Source organism: Artemia franciscana, chromosome 9 (assembly GCF_032884065.1).
Source record: "Artemia franciscana chromosome 9, ASM3288406v1, whole genome shotgun sequence".
Lineage (NCBI taxonomy): Eukaryota > Metazoa > Arthropoda > Branchiopoda > Anostraca > Artemiidae > Artemia > Artemia franciscana.
Window position 1 is genome coordinate 23,236,504 of NC_088871.1, and position 24,514 is coordinate 23,261,017.

At 35.4% G+C, this 24,514-nt stretch overlaps 1 protein-coding gene across 5 annotated transcripts in view; it reads right to left on the reverse strand.

Annotated features, from left to right (window-relative positions):
* LOC136031161 (glycine receptor subunit alpha-2-like) overlaps positions 1-24,514 on the reverse strand; it is a 149,357-nt gene that overhangs the window by 67,219 nt on the left and 57,624 nt on the right. For all 5 annotated transcript variants that reach the window (XM_065710497.1, XM_065710498.1, XM_065710496.1 and 2 more), the window contains exon 7: positions 5,984-6,124. In XM_065710497.1, the coding sequence (XP_065566569.1) occupies positions 5,984-6,124 (141 nt within the window). The remainder of the gene's footprint in view (positions 1-5,983; positions 6,125-24,514) is intronic.

Below are 24,514 nucleotides of genomic sequence, written 5' to 3' on the forward strand. Positions count from 1 at the left end.
TTTTCCAAGGGTGAATTTTCATGGGAAAGGAAGTTTCTGGGGAGTTAACTTGCCAGGGGAAATTTTACACTGGGGGATTTTGCCAGAATTCCTATAAAATATTCTTTTCATATGTCTTGCTTTCTCTTTTCTGTCTCACTTTTAAGTGTGAAGTTGTTAAGAGTAATTGTCTGGGGTAAAATTTTACCGGGACTGAATTGTCTCGAGGATATTTCCGTGGCGAGGTATTTCTCCGTCCAGGAAAAATCTCTCCTAGACGGTGGGGCCAGATTTCCTTGACATTACTTAAAAACTGATCAGAAATTAAACGACAACAAATTTTTTTTCAGCTGAAAGTAAGGAGCAACATTAAAACTTAAAACAGAGAAATTATTACGTATATGAAGGGGGTTACCCCCTCCTTAACACCACGCTTTTTACGCTAAAATTTGAATCTTGTCCTAATTCTTTAAGAACGAATCCTGAAACACAAGGGTCGTTTATCTAGAACTATTAGAAACTTTTTTAAGAGTACTAAAAAACTATATCGTAAAAAACAAGGTAGCCTATTGATGAGGGGGCAACCCCCTTCATATACGTAATATTCTGTTCGTTTCAGGTTTTAATGTTGCTCCTTTCTTTTAGTTGAAGAACTTGTTTTTTTATTTATTTAATCAATGAAAGTATCGTATAACATTCATGCTGTTATAGATACACGTTCAAAACCACCTATTTTTATGCCATCAATTATTCATTAAAATCGGGATAATTAGTCCTGTATGTGATTCAGATTAGGTTTATGTATAGTAAGATAACACTAATCTTTCTAAAGTAAATACGGTGACTGAATTAATGTTGCAATGTATATCCCACGATTCAAAGAGTGAAAATTAGATATAAAAAGCTCTAGTGTGCTAGAAAAAATAGCCTTAGCGTTGCCTATTGTAAAAAGCAAAAGGCTTCAATATTTTACTTTTATTATAGTTTCCCCGGATACACTTCAAATGAAAGGGGTGGTTGAAATGGTATTCTTAAAATTTCGACTGGATAGATTTGGGGAAAAGGACATGGATGGAGGGCTAGCTACCCTCCAAGGTTACTTTCTGGCTCTTAAAATGGGTAATAGACCTTCTGATTTCCATTCAATCGAACTCCTTCCGAAATGTAAACGACCACCCCTTTCATAAAAACAAACATGTTAACAATGAGCGACTTGCGTAACTGACAGTCATTGCCACGGGAGCTGGTGAGTGTCACATCTGAAGGCATAGTTATTTGTCCTTTGGACTATTTTAAACAAATGGCTATCTCAAAACTCTGATCGGAAGCATTTAGAGAAAAAAGGTTTAAGGGTCTGGTTGCCCTCCGATCAATTTCGACTCTTAAAAGGGGAACTAGAACTTTTGATTTCAAATTGGGTGAGCCTCTTCCAAAGTTCTTACGACCACCCCTTCTATAAAATCTTAGATGTTAGCAATGGGCAACAAGCATAACTAAAATCCCTTGCCTTCGGGTCCTGGTGGGTTTTGTCAACACCGAAAGCATGGTTATATGACCTTTAGACTATTTTGAACAGAATAACTATCTATAAATTTAGTCAATTGTATTAGGGGAGGAGAGGGCACGAGGGGGGGCTAGTTGACCTCCGATCACTCTGACTCTTAAAATGGGCAGTCCAGCTTCCAATTTCCAACCAAATTAGCCTCCTCTGAAGTTTGTGTGACCCCACACAAGTGTCTAGGGAAAAAATAATAAAAGATAAAACACTGAAGTCTTATTTTTTTCTTTTTTTTTACTATAGGCAATGCTATGGCATTGCTTATGATTCAGTGGTTATTTCTTAGCAAACTAGAGCTTTCTATATCTAATTTTAGAAAGCTATTAGCAAATAGCTATTAATCCAATTAGCCACCTCCGAAGCTTTTACAACCACCCCTTTCATTTGAAGTGTATCCCAGGGGAAACAATAATAAAAGTAAAATATTGAAGCCTTTTGCTTTTTACAATAGGCAACGCTAAGGCTATTTTTTCTAGCACACTAGAGCTTTTTATATCTAATTTTCACTCTTTGAATCGTGGGATATACATTGCAACATTAATTCAGTCACCGTATTTACTTTAGAAAGATTAGTGTTATCTTACTATACATAAACCTAATCTGAATCACATACAGGACTAATTATCCCGATTTTAATGAATAATTGATGGCATAAAAATAGGTGGTTTTGAACGTGTATCTATAACAGCATGAATGTTATACGATACTTTCATTGATTAAATAAATAAAAAAACAAGTTCTTCAACTAAAAGAAAGGAGCAACATTAAAACCTGAAACGAACAGAATATTACGTATATGAAGGGGGTTGCCCCCTCATCAATAGGCTACCTTGTTTTTTACGATATAGTTTTTTAGTACTCTTAAAAAAGTTTCTAATAGTTCTAGATAAACGACCCTTGTGTTTCAGGATTCGTTCTTAAAGAATTAGGACAAGATTCAAAAAAACATGTCTTCCATAATATAAGCAATGGGCAGCTTGCAAAGCTTACAGCCCTTGCCTCGCGGGCTTGAAAGGGGGAGGGGGTCAAACTTGGTAGTATAGTTATTTGGTCTTTGGACTATTTTGAACAAAACGGATATTTTAATATTTTGGTAGGGTAAATTTGAGGAAAAAGGTGTTGGGGGGCCTGGTCGAATTTTGCTCACCTTTGAATTGAAAAGGGAATAAGCACTTTCGATTTCTAATCTAATAAGATCCTTCCAAAGTATATACGACCACCTCTTTCACAAAAATCTTACAAATTAACAATGGGCAACTTGCATAGCTTACAGCCCTTATTCCAAAGGCAATGGGGGAGGGGTTTTAAACAGCTATTTAAACAGCTATGCTTCTGTAATTGAATCCACCCACACTCCCGAAGCTAGGACTGTAGTCCCAGAGCTTGGCTTTATTAAAACCAAAATGAAAAATAAATTTCAAGATTAAGAAGCAAACGGGACTACGGTTTGTAAAAGAAAAAGACAAACTAAAACGACACGGATATTCTCGTCTGTATAAAACAAGGCGTCTTCAACGCTAAAAACAAAGAAAAATAATCCATACTAACGTAAAACCAAATAGAATCTGAAACTATGAAATAAAGAAATGAAACAATGAACAATTGTTACTACTGGGATCGAGTTCCACAGAAGGTAAATAAAGCTGCTTCAATACAACCACTGAAGTGACTTAACACTGTGCAAGTTGCCTATTGTTAAAATATGATGCTTTTTTATAGAAAGGGTGGTCGTATCAACTTCGGAGGAGGGTAATTCAATTGGAAATAGAAAGCTTTAATGTTCTTTTAAATAGTCAAAAGTGGTCAGAGGCAACCCAATCCCTACTATATGTGTTTATTTAGTCGTTAGATTACTTATTTATTCATTTATATTGGTACCTGTTGTATGGTTGTTTCCTATGATTGTTTATTTAATTCCTGTTCGTTTTGGGTTTCATTTATTCTTTAGCAGTAAATTCTGATCATTTTTACTTTGAATTATTATAGGAGTTTGTTTTCCTGGTTTTAAAGTTAATATGGCTCTTACTTTTCTTTTGAAAAACTTCTTTCTCTGAATGTTGTTTATAAAATTAATTATCTACAATAACAAAATATAGCGTTAGGATGGAATAATTAAGTTGAATAAATATAGTAAATTAAAGATAATAGTAGAATATGCATTATTTTTGTTCTAATTTATTATAATAGAGCATGTAAATTATGTCAAACATAGAAAAATAGCACAAAAAAGCTCTCATCTGCAGGTTAACAACACATAGCGCAAAAAACTTTTAGCTAACCAAAATCTGTCCGGTAGGTGATGAGATTATTTAAATATGTCCGGTGATGATGCTAGTTTAGTCATAAAAATACTGCAAATTACAGGAAGTTGTAAGATTTATTCTATGATAATAATAATGATAACCTAAAAAATTATATAAATTACCTCAAACACGAAAAATGACCTAATAAGCTCTGACCTGCTAAAATGTAACATATACATTGTCTCAAGTAGGGGAAATAACCTAAGAAAGTGTTAATTAGGCCAGATAAGTACAGTAATTACATTTCTTGGAAGAATATGTTTTATTTTTTTTTGTTAATTCACTGAAATGTATAGAATATAAACCAACTGAAGCTTAGAAAAATAGCGTAATAGTTGAGTAATTTAACAGTAAACAACCTAAAAAAGCACTAGTTAAATTGCACTGTCGGAGCTATATATCCTATAATTTCACAAATCGCCGCAAATAAAGAAAATAAATTACTTTAAATATTGAAAATGGCTTACGACAGCACTAACCTGCTAATACGTAGGCTATGAACTGTCTTAAAACAAGGCAATATAACCAAAGAACGTGAAATGAAGCATTAATCCTAAGTTTCAGGAAAAATACCTTACAGATATAGAAAGGGAATATGTCTATAAATCCTGTTCTCTCATACTTGTTGTTAAAGGCAAGATAAGTATAGCAAGTATAGGTAGCAGAGGAGCTTTCACTTGCAATTGAATGGAAGCTGCAAAAACATATTTCGATTGAAGCAGCCAGAGAAAAGGCAGCATTGACTTTCACTTATTGAAACTGGACACTGAAGGGAGTGGGGAGCCTTCAGATCCGCACACACCTTTTTAGCACTAAAACTCTACCAACCATGCATTATTCAGCGGTCGCAAAAAGCCAAGCAGCTAGAAATACTCCACTTTCTTTAAGATGGACATCACCAGCATTAGTACTTAAAAGAGGCCCAGGTATATTTTTCCTTGAGTTAAAAAGAAATTTTCAGGCAACTAGGTATTGGCTTAAAGCAATAAGACTACAAGAAGACAGATTAGCTCGGGGAGCATACGAGGAATTACTAAGCATTAGGAACAAGACGCTATGGCTATTACGCATTGCAATGTTGCTTCATGGGGTATGTTTTTCGTATTTGTGGAATAAGGGTATGGGTCTAATAGAAGAAATCGTAAATCTGTTGGGAATGATTAGAGGGAGAAAAGAAAAGCAAAAAGTCCAGAAATGGTTATGTGAACTTGGTCTATCAAAGCTTAGTATTATATAGGCAAGTTAAACCTGGGTATGGAATAAAAGTGTATTTCAAGTTCCTTCTTCTAGTTAAATTTACAAGGATATAGACCCAGTTGAGAGTAAACAGTCTGTCAGTGGGGGGGATGGAGCAAATTTTGGAACTTTAGCGGATGTATGACAGCAGAAAAATTACTAGCTTTTCTATGCAGAGGAGGATGGTTTGGGGCATTCTCTTTTGAGGTGCTGCGATATATCTCAAGGTAGGGTTGTTTGGCTGGAATGAAATTTTGAATAGTTACTTTTTGACATTCTTACACAAACGATTGTTATGGTGGAAATTTTTTTATTGAGAATGAGGTGCAAACGATGCAATTAGAAGTATATAGTGTTTAGTTTCGAGTTTAAAGCCTTTGTAATTATATGGATATGAATTACGACTTTAGTATACGGCCCTTGGGTCTTCCAACAAAAATTACATTATTCTTATTATATGGTTGTGTATGTTTCCATTTAACCAAATCAAACAATTAAATTTGGTTTTCACACTCCTTGGTACTCCAAAGTAGCAGACATCCAAAAAAATTTGGATATCGCTAAATCAGAACATTATTTTCTGGTAATCAAAATAAATTATTCTTATAATTATAGGCAATGATGTCTGATAAAGTCTTTAAAGCTTTAAAATCTTGTTTGGAGTTTTTTATTCCTTATAGATTTCTAGCAAAACCTGATGCAGCTTCCCTCGTTTGTTTTTCACATGCAAAATATATCATGCAATGAAATGTTGAATCCGATTCTTTTGGAATTTTTGCTTGACCCTTACCTATCACTAAAAACAAAGAAGTTTGTCATCGTACATGTCTTTGCATGAAATAAATCAAAATTCCTTGGGACACTTGCTCTAGTAGAAAAACATCTACAAATGAAAAGTAAACTTTACCTCGCCATCGGAACCTGTCGGGGCATAAAGTTGTTGAATTTTCTATCAAATATGCATTTAAAGATGAAAGACTTGGAGTTTTGCGTAGTGTACCTTCGTCATCGCTCCATTGATACACCATCCGATCCCTTTCATAAGAAACTAAAAAGAAGAAATTACAAAGACTTTGTTGCTCAACGTGAATTTCTTCATATAATATTTTGACACAAGGTCAAGGCTTCTCAAGGATAAAATTCAAACTCAACAAAACTGCGTCCTTGAAGTTGTTTTATACATTTAATTTCTTTTTCTTCACTATTATTCCTATGGAATGCATTACTTTCATAGTGTGCATCAGAAGAGAATTTAGAATATTTAATATTGACTTCAAAAAACTTCGTCATTATTATTGTCTTTGATTTCTTTTCGGCGTTACACAGTTTGTCATAAAGGCAAAAGTAATTAGAATCATTTTTTTTAGTGATCTTAAATATCACTGTTTTGAATGGTAGCTAGTCAGTTTTTGTTTTCTTTGTATTCTCATTTTTTGTTTCCTTTCAGGAATAATTGGTCGATATATCAGTGTTTCCTTTGCAATTATTTTTCTTTTCATAGGTTCTTCACATCACAGGTTGATTTAAGTAGGGTAGTTTTCTTTGCATTTCCATAGGTTTTTCGCATCTTAGGTTAATTTGTCTTCCTTTTTAAGGTAATTTAACATTCACAACCAAAGGATAAATCATTATATTCAAAGTAAAAGTATAATAGTGACAACAGTAAACACGATAATAATACTATTTTGGTACTTGTATGAAATGCCCCCTACCAAATATTCTTCTATTATGTTTTTCTGACGCTCAATCCTAATGAAATATAATACTTTAGAAGCAAATTTGGACTATATATTTGCACATTAGGGGAGATGGGGGTAAAGTATAGCAGGTTTGCATACCTAATATGTTAGGTACAATTATTCTGCATATTATGTAGCAAGAATCGTTGTCTAAATTCTCACTGTCCAAATATTTTATTCCCACCCCCTTAATGTGCAAATATATAGCCCAAATTATATATTTTTTCATTTAATCTGTCACTTCCCTCTGTGTTGTCTCATGCTAAGCTGAAGAAACTAACAAATAACCGGTTCTGCAATGGGTAAATAAATGAGCAAATTGAGCGGTAGTGGGTATCAAAACAGTTCGTGGTAACGAACTGTAAGCAAGGAGTGACCTGGCTCAATAGCAAACGAAACTCTAAAAATGGAATTTTTATGCCAGTAGATACTTCAAAAGAGTCATATTTTTATGCTGATTTTAAATATAAGTTTCATCAAGTTTAGTCTTATCCATCAGAAGTTACGATTCTGAGAAAATTTGAATTATTTTCGAAAAAAGGGGAAACACCCAATAAAAGTCATAAAATCTTAATGAAAATCACACCATCATATTCGGCTTATCAGAGAACCACACTGCAGAGGTTTCAAGCTCCTATATACAAAAATGTGGAATTTCGTATTTCTTGCCTGAAGAAAGATGGCGGATGCGTGTTTATTTGTTTTTCCCCATAGGTGATCGTATCTACCCAGTAGCCCTAGAATGTCGCAAGAGGACTCATTCGAACAGAAATTAAAAGATCTAGTGCCCTTTTCAATTGACCAATAATTGGAGGGCAACTAGGCCCCCCTCCCATGCCAATTTTTTCCAAAGTCACCAGTTCAAATTTTTGAGACAGCCATTTTGTTCAAATAGTCGAAAATATATTAACTATGTTTTTGAGGACGACTTAATCCACCAAAGTCCCATGGGGAAGGGCTAAGAATTCTGAATTTTGACCATTGTTTATATATAGTATTGGTTATTGGGAAGTATACAGACGTTTTCAGGGGGATTTTTCTAGGGGGGATCGAGGGAGGGAACACAAATGATTACGTATATGAGAGGGATTGTCCCCTCATCAATACCCTGCTCTTTACACTAAAGTGTTTTTAGTAATTCCAAAAGAGCTATTTATTTTAATTAAACGGCCTTTGTGATTCAGAGGTCATTCTTAACCCTTTCAGTCACGAATTAGTTTCCTTCGATGGAAAATTCTAAAAACCAGACTGCGTGACACCTTGGGGTACCTAATCATCGTCAATTTTTTTTAGATTTTTTGGAGGAACCTTTCTATGTTTTCTAGCGTGTACTCAGTTGAGGACAGTGTGATCAACTTTGTAGTTTTTCATCAGATATAGTGAGTTTATTGAGAAGTTATAAAAAAATACTAAGCACAGACAAATTTCACTTTTTAATGTGGAACTCTTTGAAGCAGTTCCTGTCCTCTTCTAGACACAATGGAACATTGCATTTCAAACACATAGTGCGAGTTTTCAACAAGCAAGGCGAGTTTTTACACCTACTCTGGACCTTTACTTTTTGAGGCCAATGAGAGAATGCATCATTTTTCACTGCTGAGCACGGACGCTGCAACTTCATCTTTCTTTTGCGAGATACTGATTCATCTACATTTTCATGTTCGTCCTCCTCACTAGAGGTGAGAGACCTTGGGCGACCCCTTCTTCTGGGGGTCATGCCTTCAGCAGACGTAAGCGCCTCTGCTATTTCCATGCGGAAGGAGAGCAAGTCCATCGAGCGTTCTGCTTTGGCCTTCCGATCAGCTACATATTCTAGCCATGAATTGCAGATGGATAGGTCGACCATGTGGAAGATCAGTCTCATGGTCCATTTCTTAGATCTAATGAATGTTCGGTAATATGATAGCATTTGATCCATCTTGTCCACTCCACCCATATACTGGTTATACAGGGATACAACTTGGGGCTGGTCAACCTGCAAGTAGGCTTTTGTTTGTTTACACCATCTGCGTACCTTGTTCACTGCTCCACTTTCAATCATATTCGATGCAAGGATAACTGATCTGTTGTCCATCCATTTCACCAAGCAAGTATCTCCACTACTAGCCACTACTTCACAGAATGATCCCCTTCCTCTCTTTTTCATGTCAAAATCAGTTTCCAGCCTAGCTCCCTGAAGCCTGTTGCTTCGTATAGTGCCTGTTCTGTAGAGGCCCATCTCACTTAGTCTTTCCAGCAAAGCCAAAGACGTAAAGAAATTGTCGAAATAAAGTTTAGTAAATTCCACAAGCTGAAGTCGTCCAGCAAGATTCAAAACCATACCTGCTCCGAGGCCAAAGCTTTTGTACTCTTCAGCCATGTTCGTCTTTTTGCTCTGATAAATTTCAAAAGAGAGTACTCTTCCATCCGCATTACACAGCACGAAGATTTTGATGCCCCATGGGCAAGGTTTTCCCCGAATATACTGTTTGATATCAAGGTTTCCAGTAAAAGGGACCATCTGCTCGTCACAGGAGAGGTGCTCAGACGGAGAAATAGTCTGCGTTTTCTTCTGCACAATATCAATAATAGGTCGCACTTTCCAAAGACGATCCAAGTTATCAGGGTCTTTGGAAGTATTATCAACCAAGTGAACGAAGGACCGAAGGCGGGAAAATTTCGTTATTTGAAAGAAACAACGAAAAAAGCAATGTAAAAATTACACGCCCCTTGCTCAGTTTGCTATGCGTTGATCACACTGTACTCGGTTGAGGACATGTAGTTTGAGAAAAATCGCCTGCCCTCCAGTGTTCACGCAGTTAGTCTATTTTTGGCCACTAGATGTCTTTACTTATCTTGTCTAAGTATTAGTTGTTAGATATGGCCTTAGATTCATCCATATTCTTACACATAGACTGGAGTCTTACCTGGTTCTGCACTATTTTGAGATCCATCCATTCCTCAACTTCAAACCTTTGTATAAAATGGTGTTTTGAAGTTAGAACTTTCAAACTTTTTTCAGATTATTTCTTGATGAATGAAGCTTATGGCGCGCTAATTTGAATGCATATTTACCTGTAACATAAGACACTAGGTGGCAGATAATGGTATGTTCTCAACTGAGAACAAAATGACTGAAAGGGTTAAGGAATGGGACTAAAATTCAAAGTTTAGCGTAAAGGGTGAGGTATTGACGAAGGGGCAAACTCCCTCATATACATAATAAAAATATACGAATATAGAATTTCGTTACGTAAGTTATTTCGTAAGTTACGTATATTCATTGGTAATAAAAACTTCAGGTAAAACAACCTTTTTAAGTAACGAAAAAAAATGGAGGGCAACTAGGCATCCTCTCCCACTATTTCTTTTCAAAATCGTCTTATCAAAATTTAGAGAAAGCCATTTAGCCAAAAAAAAAAAAAATTAAAATGCAAATTTCGTATAATTATTATGTACGGTGACTAAGTGAAAGTAAGTTTTACTTACCTTGACTTAAAACAAACTCTCATACAAGTACCATATTTTTATTAATTTAAATATCCTGTGGTAATGGTAGTACAAAACGAAAATGCCATTCTAAGTAATCCTCACTATGTAAATCAAACGACAGGAATCAATTTGTGTTCTTAATTGCTCCCCTTCAAAACAACTCTAGTCTTTTAACACTTACAAAACATTAATAGTTCACTATACTTAGCATTGCCAACACATACAATCGCACTCTTTTTGGTACAATTTAGAGATCCTGGCACTTTGCAGTATATTTGGAAGTTTTTGGTCAAATCCAAACATTCCGGTACGTTTTATTTTTTTTTTCTCATTTCAGTCTCGAAGACCTGATCCAGTTTTTAGCTTGTCAATAATTTTCCCTAAGTCACCCCTTCTAGGGAAACTAGCATAAGAAAAGATAAATACCAGAGAATTTCTCCAGCAAAATGATAACACAAAGAAGGTCACTGCTATTATTAAACATTTCAATACTGGGTTAATCAAATTTGCGTGCAGCAATTTGCATAAAAAAGTACTTAATTAATTAGCATGATTACCTTGAAATACATAAATTGAATGATAAAAATAATAAGTTAGAGTTCTGAAATTTGTTACATAAATAAACAGTGTTCAAAATATTGTTAATTTAAACTAGATTTTTGAAATTTAAATTTATTTCTCCTATGTATAGTTTAACGCCGCAGCTCACAAAAATTGAGTGGGTAAGGACTTTATTATTTTTTTTTATTATCAAAAAAGGTATTTCTCAAAATCAAAAAGAAGGATCTCATTTCATTCTTCTTATGAAAATATCCATTTTTTAAACCAAAAATGCATTTTTATAATTTTAAGGGGCAAGTATCCGTTCCATCTTTATTGGTATTCCTGGACTAATTAATTGAACAGGTTTCAGTCGATTAATGTTTAATTTCTTATAATGTATCTGAATTAAGCTTTGAACTTGTTTTGACATTAATAAAGATTTCCAAAACCACTACAAGCTACGTACTAACGATTTTAGCCTGAATGGGGATCTAATTTAGGAATCAAACACAACTTTATAAAATGGGCAATAACATGGAAAACAATTGATTTCGCACAGAAAATTGCAGAAATTTCAACAGTTGACCATCAGCTTAAATATTTCCTTCATATTCGTCAATTAAAAACTAGTAGGTAAATCTATTGTCTTTTACGAATCCACCAAAAAAAACGAATAGACAAATACTACCGAAAGTCAAAGTTTTGTATATGAAAAAAAACTATTTTATGATACATCTTGGAAGTCGTTAGTGCCTTCGGTTATTTTTCTGGCCTTTGTCAAAGAACTCTTTTTAAGTCTTCACAGCGTAATCAATCAAACATAACTATCGGTGAGTATCGCAAACTGGCACAAGGGAAAGTTTTTAACTTATTCTTCAGATGCAAAAATTTTTCCTGTGGTGCGATTTCAGTAAAAGCAAGAGCTAATACCTCATATGGCAATTGTGTCGAGGTCAGAATGGCATGATATGGCGTGAGCTCTAGCAAAATTCTAAGAATCAATAGATTGACTTCAAAGGAAAATCAGATTCTTAATTCCGGTCGGGATTTACAAAAGAAGCTCTGAGACACGAGGTGCTTCTAAATATAAAGATTCATTAAGATCCGATAACCCACTTTTAAGTTGAAAATACCCCCTTTTTCTAATTTTTCCTCTCCCTTCAGCCCCCCAGATTGTCGAATCGAGGAGAACAACTTTATCAAGTCAATTCGTGCAGGTCCCTGACACGCCTACCAATTTCCATCGTCCTAGGACGCCCAGAAGCATCGAACTCGCCAAAGTACTGGACCCCCTAACTCCCAAAGAGAGTGGATCCAGTACGGTTACTTCAATCATACACCTGCGACATTTGCTTATTCTACACACCAAGTTTTATCCCGGTCTCTCCACTTTAAGCGTTTTCCAAGGTTTCAGGTTTCCCCCTCCAACTCCCCCCTATGTCACCGGATCTGGTCGGGATTTGAAGTAAGAGCTTTGAAGCACAAGATAATTCTAAATGTCAAGTTTCATTAAGATCCAATCACCCGTCAAATACCTCATTTTTTATAATTTTTCCGAATTAACCCCCCCCCCCGATTCCCTCAAAGAGAGCCAATTCAGTCTGGTTATTTCAATAATGTATCTAGGACTTGTGCCTATTCTTACCACCAAGTATTATCACGATCTCTCCACTCTAAGCGTTTCCCAAGATTTCCGGTTTCCTCCTCCAACTCCCTCCAATGCCACCAGATCCAGCTAGGATTTATAATAAGAGCTCTTTGACACGTTGCCCTTCTAAACATCAAATTTCACTAGGATCCAATCACCAAAAATACAGAGTTACCGAATTAGGTCCCCCCGACTCCCCCTAAGAGAGCGGATCCGGTCCGATTATGTCAATCACGTATCTAAAAATTATGCTAATTCTTCCCACCAAGTTTCATCCTGATCTCTCCACTCTCCGGTCCGGAGAGGGATTTAAATTAAGAGATCTGAGTTACAAGTTCCTTCTAAATATCAAATTTCATTAAGATCCAATGACTCCTTCGTAAGTTAAAAATACCTCATTTTTTCTAATTTTTCAGGATTAAACCTCCCCCCAGCTCCCCCAAAGAGAGAGGATCCGTCCCAGTTATGTCAATCACTTATCTAGGACTTGTGCTTGTTTTTCCCACCAAGTTTCATCCTTATCCCTCCACTCGAAGTGTTTTACAAGATTTCAGGCTTCCCCTCCAACTCCTTCCAATGTCACCGGATCTTGTTGGACTTTATAAATAAGATATCTGAGACACAATATCCTTCTAAATATCATATTTCATTAAGATCCGATCACCGGTTCGTAAGTTAAAAATACCTCATTTTTTTCTAGTTTGTCCGAATTAAGCATCCCCCATTCCCCCCCCCCCCCAGATGGTTGAATCAGGGAAAAAACAATTTAAAATTTATCATATTCTGGTTCGTTATACGCCTGCCAAATTTCATCGTCCTAGCTTATCTGGAAGTGCCCAAACTAGAAAAACCGGGACAGACAGACCGACAGAATTTGCGATCGCTATATGTCACTTAGTAAAAACCAAGTTCCATAAAATTATTACAACGCCACTCCAAGCATTGGTAATCCTGGTAACGTCTTAGCGAGCTGATAAGATGTTTAATTGAAACAGGACTGAAAATCTCAAAAAGGATAGATTGTCATTTTCAAAATACAGTATAAAATTTCATGTTCTTGTGTTTTTTCCTAATCGGGAATCGACTTAGAAGAGAGCGATGACAAAATAAAAAATTGTGTAAAAGGAAAAACGATAATATTTCCAGAGAGTAAAAAAGAAAGGACTAATATGTGGATTTTTCGATTAGAACCTTTGCTCGACCATCCTTAGAGCACATAAGTAAATAAAGATTGAAAAATATACAGGTATACATTGTGAAATAGCATATACATAGCGAAATAGCAGCTTGTGAATAAAAATTATATTAAAGATCGGTCGTTAACATATTACTTATTATGTTAATATGGTAAAGATTAAGAACCAGACTATTATTTAAGGTCACTAGTTAGTTTCAAATTTGACCTTATTTTGATTGAGTAACTCAATAGACTACCAGGGTATTACCACTCAGTTTCTTTGATAGCTTCATTGTACTATGTAAATTATTGCAGATTCAAAAAGAAGGGATTTGAAAGGAAGACAACTTCGGCAAACAATAGTGATGCACTAAGTTTAAGACTTAATTGAATGCAACAAATAATTTATATTAATAAGCATTATTCCTGTGGAAATTTGGCTGGTTTGAGCAGTATTTTCATTTTTTTCTTATATGATTTCTATGATAAATCGGAAAACCGCCTTTTCTTTAGTAAAGTGGAAATACTACTCTTGTTTTTTGCAGGCTTAAGGTAGACAATATACATTTGTAGTTACTTCAGTTGGTTTTGAGTTTGGCTTTTTTCATTGTAAATTTTCATTGTAGGCTAAATTTCTTTATTCAAAGTAATTTCTGTTAGTTTCAATCATAGTATCCTACATAAGTCAATTTATGCTTGTTTTGATAATTAAAGTAATTTTTTGACGCTTATTTTTGCTGAAAATAACTTGCTAAGAGTAGTCATGGTGTGAGCGAAAATAGTAGTAGTAGTAGCAGCGGTACCAGTAGTACTATTAGAGCTGAATGCTGTCTGAATGCTGAAATGTTGCATTTGCTGGTTCTGAGCTTTCTTTTAAAGTAGAATCTTCCATTTTTCAAGTTATAACTTGGTTTATCAGTGCAATTGTTTTAAAATGCGCAGTCACTTTTAATGGTCAATATTCAGTCATTTACGACGACGACTACTACTAACAACTCATTTCAGCACCAAGTAACCTAACGCAAACATAGCGTCATGTGCTCCTCCTCTATTCCAAAATATTTAAAGCTTCCCTCCTTATAACCACCCCTCCATACCAAAATGTCCCTTTCCTATTTCCCTTAAAATATTTCCTTACGAAATCTTCCAAAGCCATTTCGGGTAGCAATAGTAGCAGCACAAGTAATAGTAGTAGTAGTAATAATAGTAGTTGCAGAAGCAGTAGTAGTAATAGTAGTAGCAGTAGTAGCGGTAGCAGTAGTTGTAGTGATAGTAGCAGCATTTACGACTACTGCCTTATTAATCCGTACATGACCAAGAATAATAAAGATACAATTTTTCTGCATGTACGACGCTGAATTTAAAGGAGAGGGGTAGACTCAAATTCCATTGACTCAATTGGAGTCTTCAAATTATATAGACTAAAAATCGTTGTGAGACCTGGATTTTAACGGCAACCTGAAGGTATGCTCCTCCACCATTCCAAATATTTAAACCCTCCCTCCTTACACTCCCCCTTCTATACTAAAAATTTCCTATCTCCCTTAATATCCTTCCTCATGACATCTTCCAAACCCATTTCAGGTAGTTATGGTAGCAGCAGCAGCAGTAGTAGTAGCAATAGTAATATAAGCAGCATTTACGGCTACTGTTATATTAATTTGTACAAAACCAAGAATAAAAAAAAAAACAATTTCGCTGTATGTATTCCAACTTTTTTCACTGTATTCCAACTTTTTTTACTCTCAATGAGGTTGAACTCTCCCAGTACATGAATTAGTGCTTATTACCGGGTCATAAGTAAATAAACCGCATATCAAATAGTTCTATTATCATTTCTAATAAGTTTGAGTAATTTTCAGTTACGTAAAAAGTGTCAGCATAAACATTTTTCGAGCTGCCTGTTGTTCAAACGTCATAACTTTTGGCACCATTTTAGCAAAAACGTTTCGCATGTTCAAATTGTCATGTAAAATTTGCCGTCCACAGTCCTTATCAGTGCCTCCAGTTTCAAGTATTGGACGAATACATAATCAACCAAATCAAAATCAACTAAGCCAGTAACCGAATCAAATTACCAATTTTTTGACACTTTTATCCACTTTTGACGTTGAAGGGTGACATGACCGTGAATCAACGTCCACACCTTCTCTGCTATCTTTAACGCTTAAAATATTCAAAGCAAGTTGCTGCAATATAGCTTCACTGCCATGCGTATCTTTCAGGAAGTTTTAGTAGCAGGTTTTCTTAATTTACAATGAAATATCACTATAATCCGTTATTCTATAATAGAAAGGTACCCTTTACCTTTAAAAAATTGCAATGAAAGCCATTGGGGACGCTTAGCCTACCTTATTTCAAAGCAATATAAAAAGTTGACTACTGTCAACATTGCGTTGAAAGCTGTACACAAAAATATACTCCTGCAACTTTGCATAAAAAGCCATAGGAAAATGTTAATTTTCACCGAAGCTATAAGAAAAGGTTAATTTCTACGGCACTCGTTTTTCCTGAGGCATATAAATGGACCTGAAATCTTGTGAAGCGTTCTGTTCAGACAAAATACCAGAATTTTTAAACTTTCTTTGATTGCGTAGAGTCTTAACTGGCACAGTTTTAGGGGAAAAGGCGAGTTTGCTCGGAATTCGGGACCGTTAAAAAAGAACTAAAACAATGCATGGCCTTGAGCACGAATTTGTCAAGATGTATTCCCTACGTAAGGTCAAACTATCCAGGACTTTGTTATCAATAACGGGTAGATCCCAAGCAGATGTTTCTATGCCTGAGACGATGACCTTGTCCAATGAAGTCTCAGTAATATCTTCCCGTTTTGTCTCACATTTTTAAATTTTACTTCCAGTTTGAATTATTTTTCTATCTAGATTCTTCAGACCATTTTAATTTGGGTAAAATTTCAACTGGAAATGTAGCTCCACAGCTTTGTAAACAGCTTGTATAGCTGTTTAACCCCATTTCTGAAATATTTTTGTGTCATGGTTTTCTAATCTGCTTTCTAATCTGATCCTCGATCCCCTCCCTCAAATTCTGAGGATTGCTTAGTCGTGACAAAGTGAACATGGCAAGCCAAGAGGCAAACCATCCCGATCATTAATGTAGAGTTTTATAGCTCTCTGACTATTTTTGTCAGTCTTTTATAGCATCAGCATGCTATAAAGAGCATACTATAAGAGCATGTTAGCATCAGCATAAAGAGCACCAAATATTCTCTGATGTCACAATTTTGACTTGATCGCTTCTGTAAATTCTTAATTAAAGCCACCGTATTTAACATGAATCACAGTCTTGATTTTACATGACCAAAGTTTAGAACATCGAAATTTACCGTTTTATAAACTTTCTTAATTTCTTAAAACATGTTCAATTACATTAGTATTGCTTTATTCAAACTAATTTCTAAAAAAGTGATTTTAAATTCAGTAGCTAAGATATTAGAGAGTAGATTGATTTTAGAAACAACATTTGATTTTTCATAGAATTTTTTTTTTGGGGGGGGGAGGGACCTTCAGAACTAAGACTCGATCAAAGATTCTCACTACAACTACAAAAAGTGTAAAAGACTGGAACCAATCAATTGAACTTCGAAATAGCTCAGATATCACTGCAAGTGTACACCATTGCGCTGAGAGGCTATCGCAGTACTAACAGTTGAACAACAGCAATGTATACTGTTACTGAGTCAAATCATTTCAAAAAAACCGTTTTCTTGAATCCAGCAAAGATGGAAAGATTGTGTACTCTTTGCTATGCCCCTTTTCAATTATTGGATATTATCAAAGGTTTCAAAAAAGGAAGCAAGAAAAAAAAAACGAAATTCAAATCAAGCCGACTATTAACTGTCAATATATTGAAGCCTTGTGTATTACAAGACTAGTATTGGAAGTTCCACTATCGTATTTGACTCGTCTTGCATTATTAACAAAATCAATAGAATCAGTGCATGAATTTTTCATGTTGCCAATGGAGACATGCTCCAACTTCGATGTAAACAGAGTTTGCAGATAAAATCCGCAATGCATCAACTAAAGCGTAGATATAGACACGGAAAACAAATAATCAAATTAGAATATTATCAGAGCGATTATCAGAAAGCAATTCTAGCGACACAACAACCAAAAGCATGTCTCATTTTCATGCTAAAGGATGTATGTTTTTTTTCGCAAAAATCACCATACAAACAAATTAACACACTCGTTAAAAAGAACAAAAGAGTCTTTGTCTAAAAGGGGTCTTTCCAAGAAGACCCTTTACGTGCTTTTTACTGAATCCCTTCCCTGTTTTTACTTACTGCTGTTGGGATCTTGCGTCTTCAGCCCTCATTTGAAGTTGTTTTCTTTCTTACATTGTTTATTTCCTTACTTGTTTTTCAATGATAGTTTTTGAGAATAATATGCGCTGCAGTAATACCAACGGTGTTGCCTCCCTCCTTCCTTTTGCTATGCCCTGTATGGAAATCTTTTAATAGTTTTTTTTTCAGCTATATGACTATTTTTACGTTCATGTGACAGAAAAATATGAAATTATGTCCTCCATTTCTTAGGGAGAACTTTTTCAGTACTCTAGTACTGTAAATGAAACTGCAGACATTGTTGTTCTTTAGTGACTATCGTCACCACGGGCTGAGATGATCTAAAATCCTAAGCCTGAAGGTTAGTCTTATGGCTGTACTGATAACTGTGTGTACTCTTGTGACTGTACTGTGGTGAAAAGAATAGAATATCGTTACTGCAAATACACACCTATCAGAATAGCCATGGTTCTTGCAAAAACTTCACAAACAATTTATTCTAACTAGGATTGTTTTATATTTAGGGACGGAAAGTAAACTACATTTAATGTGTTCATAGGAACTTTAGGTTTAGTCAAAGGATTTCCTATATTTATAATCATTAGCTATCTCATGTTATTCCACTCATTGGTGATTTGGAATTATTTCGGCCCTAAGTGTCTGGTTTTGAATTTCAAATTGGCTAACAAGACACTTTGTCAAAACATGATCTTATTTATTATCTGAATGGACTAGGACCCAGAGTTTGCGCTATAATTAGTACCCTGCAAGCTTTTAACCATCACATTGGTTCAACCAAACCGATGGCTTGACTGGTTGAAACAAGCAAATAAAGACGAATCTGCAATACAAGCTTCTGAAAGAAAAATGCAAACTGTCGTTATTTTTTGGAAAGAGGACTCAAAACTCCGACCTGGGACTATCACACGTGTGAGCTTGGTGATACTATTTTCATTTAGATTGTATCCCTTGTTATTGAGTTTTTACTACTTTGCTGAACGTGTGCAAATTTTACTTTGTGACTAATATATTATAGGCAACTTTAAACTTTTGAATATAATTAATTAAAAACCTTTTCCATCCAAATACTGCCTGTAAGCTTCACCTCAACATCTTTACATTTTTTAACATTTTTAACAACTTCTTCAACATCTCCCTCAATAGACAAATACAAATTTTCAATTTTATATTATAAACGGTTCCTGAAGCATTTTTGATACGTGCACTTGACCACCTGTATCCACATAGTGTGTTTTTATTTAGTTAAATACTATTTTAATATTCCCCAAAATTTTTGCCTTAGTACCCCAAGCTTTAGTAGCAGTAGTATTAGTTCCAGTAGACATAGCAGTATCAGTAGCAGTAAAATTAATAGTAGTAGGCTTAGCCTTAGTAGCAGTAGTAGTAGTAGCAGTAGCAATAGTAGTAGCAGTATTAGTAGTAGTAGTATGAGTAGAGGCCGCAGCAATAGGGTGTAAACATTGTCTTTGGTTAGTTCAATATCCCCCACAACAAGCTATTTAAATTTCAACTTAATACACCAAATCGTTCCTAAGATTTTGCTGATACGCCCTTTGACAACTTGCATACATACAGCGTGTCGAGATTCAGTTTATCTTCCCCCTCAATATTCCATGAAAACTTTACATTCATTCCTTTCGGGATAAATTTAAAAGTAGTCACAGTTGTAGCATTAGTACTAGTAGTACAAGTGATAGTATTAACAGTAATAGCACTAGTACTAGTAGCAACAATAGTATCAACAAATTGCTTTTTGGTCTGTTGAGCATCCCCCTCGTCAAGTTCTTGAAGTTTCAACTTCAGATAATTGGCCGTTGCTATGACATTGCCGATATACCCTTAGGATAACCTGTATATTCCTGATATTTTCATCTTAATGCTCTTGACCTTTCAAGAAGTTGCAATAGAAGTAGTTGTTGCATTAGTGGTAGTATTAACAGTTGTAGCAGCACTATTAATAGCAGTAGTAGCATATACATGTTGCCTTTCAGTTAGTTTAACATCCCCCTGATGATACCTCGGAAGCTTAATCTTGATACGTTAAGCTGTTCCAAGAAAATTACTGATTAGCCCTTTTAACACCCTTTTCATTTTAGTAATCTTAGCCTTACAAGTAGTTGAAACTGAAGTAGTAGTTTGAGTAGTTTGGTAGCAGTAGTTGCAGTAGTAGTAGCAGTAAAAGTAGAATTTGTAGTATTAAGAGGACTAGTAGCAGTAATAGTGTTTTATTAGTAGTAGCTGTAATAGTTATAACAGCAGCATTAATAGAAGTAGTAGCACGTACATATTACCTTTTGGTCAGTTGAACATCCCCCTCATGATGCCCCGAAAGTTACAACTTGATGCAGAAACCCGTTCCAAATATATTGATGATACACCCTTTTAGTCACATTCCTCCTCCGCATTTCCTCAGAGTGGTAGCAGTAGTAGTAGCAGCATTAGTAGTAGTAGTGGTAGCAGCAGTAGGTGTAGTAGTAGTAGTAGCGTTCAAATATTACTTTTTGGTCAATTATTCATCTCCTTTATTATTTCCTCAAACTCTTTAATTAGTGTTACCAGTTATTCTTGAGTTACGTCTTTTTGACAACCCGTACGCACATAACGTGTTAACACTCCTCTCAATTTTCTCTGAAAGGCTCACCTGAATGCCCTTCGTCATTTTCGAAAGTAAAGATCAAACATGCCCATCTTTCCCAATTGCATATGCTAAATGTAACCAATAGGTGAACTGCCTAACTTACAGCTCTTGCCCTGATGCCTGTTGGGGGGGGGGTCAACATCCCCATTACATAATTACTGAAAATTCACGCTGAGAAAAATAGCTCTCTCAAATTTTTGATAGGATATATTTTGGGAAATGATGGAACTGATGAAAGACTGATGTCCCTCTAATCGCTTTTGATTCTCAAAAAGTGATACTGGAACTTTCAATTTCAATAAAACCTTATATGCCTTTGGCAAAACTTACGACCATTCACCCCGGACTGCGTTTGGATTTCGCCAACCCCGGAAGCATTGTTACGTCATATTTGGTCTATTTTTAAAATTTCAAATTTCAACCGGATTCATTTGTAAGAAAGAGGAAGTTAGCGTTGGGCTAGTTGCCCTCCAATCGCTTTCGAATCTTGAAAAGGAAAACAGAACTTCTAATTTCCAATCAAACGAGCTTCCTCCAAAGTTTAGGTGACCATTTTTTAACCATGCTCTGGGGGGAATGCCGACCCTGGAGGCATTGGCATATGATCTTTGGACTATTTTGAACGAAATGACTATCTTTAAATTTTGATCGAATGCATTTGTTGAAAAGAGGACATCGGGGTGGGGGGGGGGGCTAGTTTCCCTCAGAACACATTTGACTATTAAAAAAGCACTATAACTTCCAATGTCTAATCGAATGAGCCCCATCTGAAGTTCCTCCATCTAATCCTTCCATAAAACATTATATTTTAACAATGAACAGGGGTAGATCCAAAAGGGGTAACTACTGAACCACTAAATTGTGCAGAGCAGAAATGTTGCCTTAAAAATTTGATAAGATGTGTCTATACAAAAGATCGGCGTTGGGGGGGGGGGGGGCTGGATGCCCTTCAATCACTAATAAGGGCATTAAAATCATTAACTTTCTTTTGAATGTGCTCCTTTCGAAGCGTATACAGCAACTCCTTTCGCCCACATCACTCTTTACTTAGGCACCGCTATTGCGCTGCCTATGGTATTAACTTATACATATTTTCAGTCAACATAAAAGGAATATGCTTCTAATGTATGTGCCGCGTCAGCAACACGGTGACAAAAACAAATAATAACAACAATTTATTCTTAGCCCACTTTTAAACAAAACAAGCGGAACAAATGGTACTAAAAGAAAGGAAAATAAAACACAGAGACACATCGACAACTTAAACTTATATCAAAGAAACCATGGTAACGAACTGTAGTAAGGAACGACCCGGCTCAATAGTAAGCGAAACTCAAAAAAACGGAATTTTGATACCAATAGTTACATCAAAAGAATTGTATTTTCATTCTGATTTTAAATATATAAGTACTGTCAATTTTAGTCTTACTCATCAAAAGTTACAAGCCTGAGAAAATTTGCCTGATTTTTGAAAATAGGAGGAAAAAGCTCCTAAAAGTCATAGAATCTGAACGGACCATCACATCATCATATTCAACTTATCAGACAACCCTAATGTAGAAGTTTCAAGCACATCTACAAAAATGGGGATTGTTTATTTTTTACCAGAAAACAGGTCACGGCTATTCATTTGTTTTTTTTCCCAGGGGTGATCTTATCGAATTTTGAGAGAGCCACTTGGTTCAACATAATTGAAAATTCTAATAACTATGTCTTTGAGGATGACTTAATCCCCCACAGTCCCCGGGAGAGGGGCTGTAAGTTACAAATTTTGACCATTGTTTACATATAGTGATGGTTATTGGAAAGTGTACAGACGTTTTCAGGGGAACTTTTTCGCGTTCGGGGGATGGTTTGGGGGAGGAGTTCAAGTGGGAGGCTCTTCCATGGATAAATTTATCACGAGGGAATAAAATTTCCGTGAAGGGGGCGCAGGATTTTCTAGCATTATTTAAAAATAACAATGAGAAAATAAATAATAAAAAAAATTTCAACTGGAATTAAGGAGCAGCATTAAAAATTAAAACAAGCAGAAATTATTATGTATCTAAGGGGGTTCGTCTCCTCCTCAATACCTCGTTCTTTACGAAAACAGTATTTTTAGTAATTTGAACTATGTATTCTACGGTCTTTGTGATTCAGGGGTCATTCTTAAGGAATTGGGACAAAATTCAAGCTAAAGAACGAGGCATTGATGAGGGGGTAAACCCCCTCTTATACGTAATGAAAATATTAAAATATAGAAGTTCGTTACGTAAGTTAATTTGTAAGTCACGCATATTTATTACTAATAAAACCGTTCGTAGAAAAATTAAAAGTTCTAGTTCCCTTTTTAAGTAACCAAAAATTGAAGGGCAACTAAGCCACCTCCCCCACCCCTTTTCTTATCAAATCATCCGATCAAAACTATGAGAAAGCCATTTAGCCAAAACAGAACAATATGAAAATTTCGTTTTAATTATTCGTGTGCGGTGAGCCAAATTCAAAACACATATTAATCCAAAAATGTTCAGAAATTAAATTAAAAAACAAGTTTTTCAACTGAAAGTAAGGAGAGACATTAAAAATTAAGACGATCAGATATTATTCCGTGTATGAAAGGGGCTGTCTCCTCCTCAACGCCCCGCTCTTTACGCTGTTTTTTTTTATTTTTTTAATAACTAGAGTTGTTAGAAAGAGTCAAACTTTAGCCTAAAGAGCGGGGCGTTGAGGAGGGGACAACCCCTTTCATAAACGGAATAATTTCTGTTCATCCTAAGTTTTAATATCGCTCCATACTTTCAGTTGAAAAAACTTTTTTTTTATATATATTTAACCTTAGATAAAAGCCTACTGGTAATATCACGGTTTGGGCATTAATCTAGGAAAACTCTGAAAAAAAGGGTCAACCTCAAAACAAAGTGTCTTTCACTAACCGAAAAAAAAATATGTGCTGATTCTGAATTTGGAAATTTTTCTGCTAAAAGTGATATCTCATTTCTACGCTCTCCTTTTTTGCAGATGAACATAAGACTTAATGTTTGAAGTCAAAAGAATTGTCTGGGGCTTAAAGCTTTGAGAAATAGTGAGGTTGGGGAGAGGTTCAGCCTATAGGTGTATATTGAAGTTGGCCTATGACAAAATATTGCAGCCTCAGAATCAAACTTTAGTTTGAATCAAACTCAGAGTCAAACTTTAGCCTAAAGAGCGGGGCGTTGAGGAGGGGACAACCCCTTTCATAAACGGAATAATTTCTGTTCATCCTAAGTTTTAATATCGCTCCATATTTTCAGTTGAAAAAACTTTTTTTTTATATATATTTAACCTTAGATAAAAGCCTACTGGTAATATCACGGTTTGGGCATTAATCTAGGAAAACTCTGAAAAAAAGGGTCAACCTCAAAACAAAGTGTCTTTCACTAACCGAAAAAAAAATATGTGCTGATTCTGAATTTGGAAATTTTTCTGCTAAAAGTGATATCTCATTTCTACGCTCTCCTTTTTTGCAGATGAACATAAGACTTAATGTTTGAAGTCAAAAGAATTGTCTGGGGCTTAAAGCTTTGAGAAATAGTGAGGTTGGGGAGAGGTTCAGCCTATAGGTGTATATTGAAGTTGGCCTATGACAAAATATTGCAGCCTCGTGCCTTGTTAACAACCAAGGCTACGTCCAGGTAAAGTTTAGTGTGCCTGAAACCTTAGTCTTTTGAAAGTGAGAAAGAATAAGCAGAAGGTGGGGAAGTTGAAACGCACATTTGGCAACAACAAATAAAACATTCTGTCAAAGAATTTCTCTTAGCTGAGACGAAACAATATTTCCAAATAGAGATTAATATGCTCAGATATAATCCAACACAGAAATCAATTACATAAGTCAGATAAAATCACAGTAACTCAGAGATTCATTGGATATTGG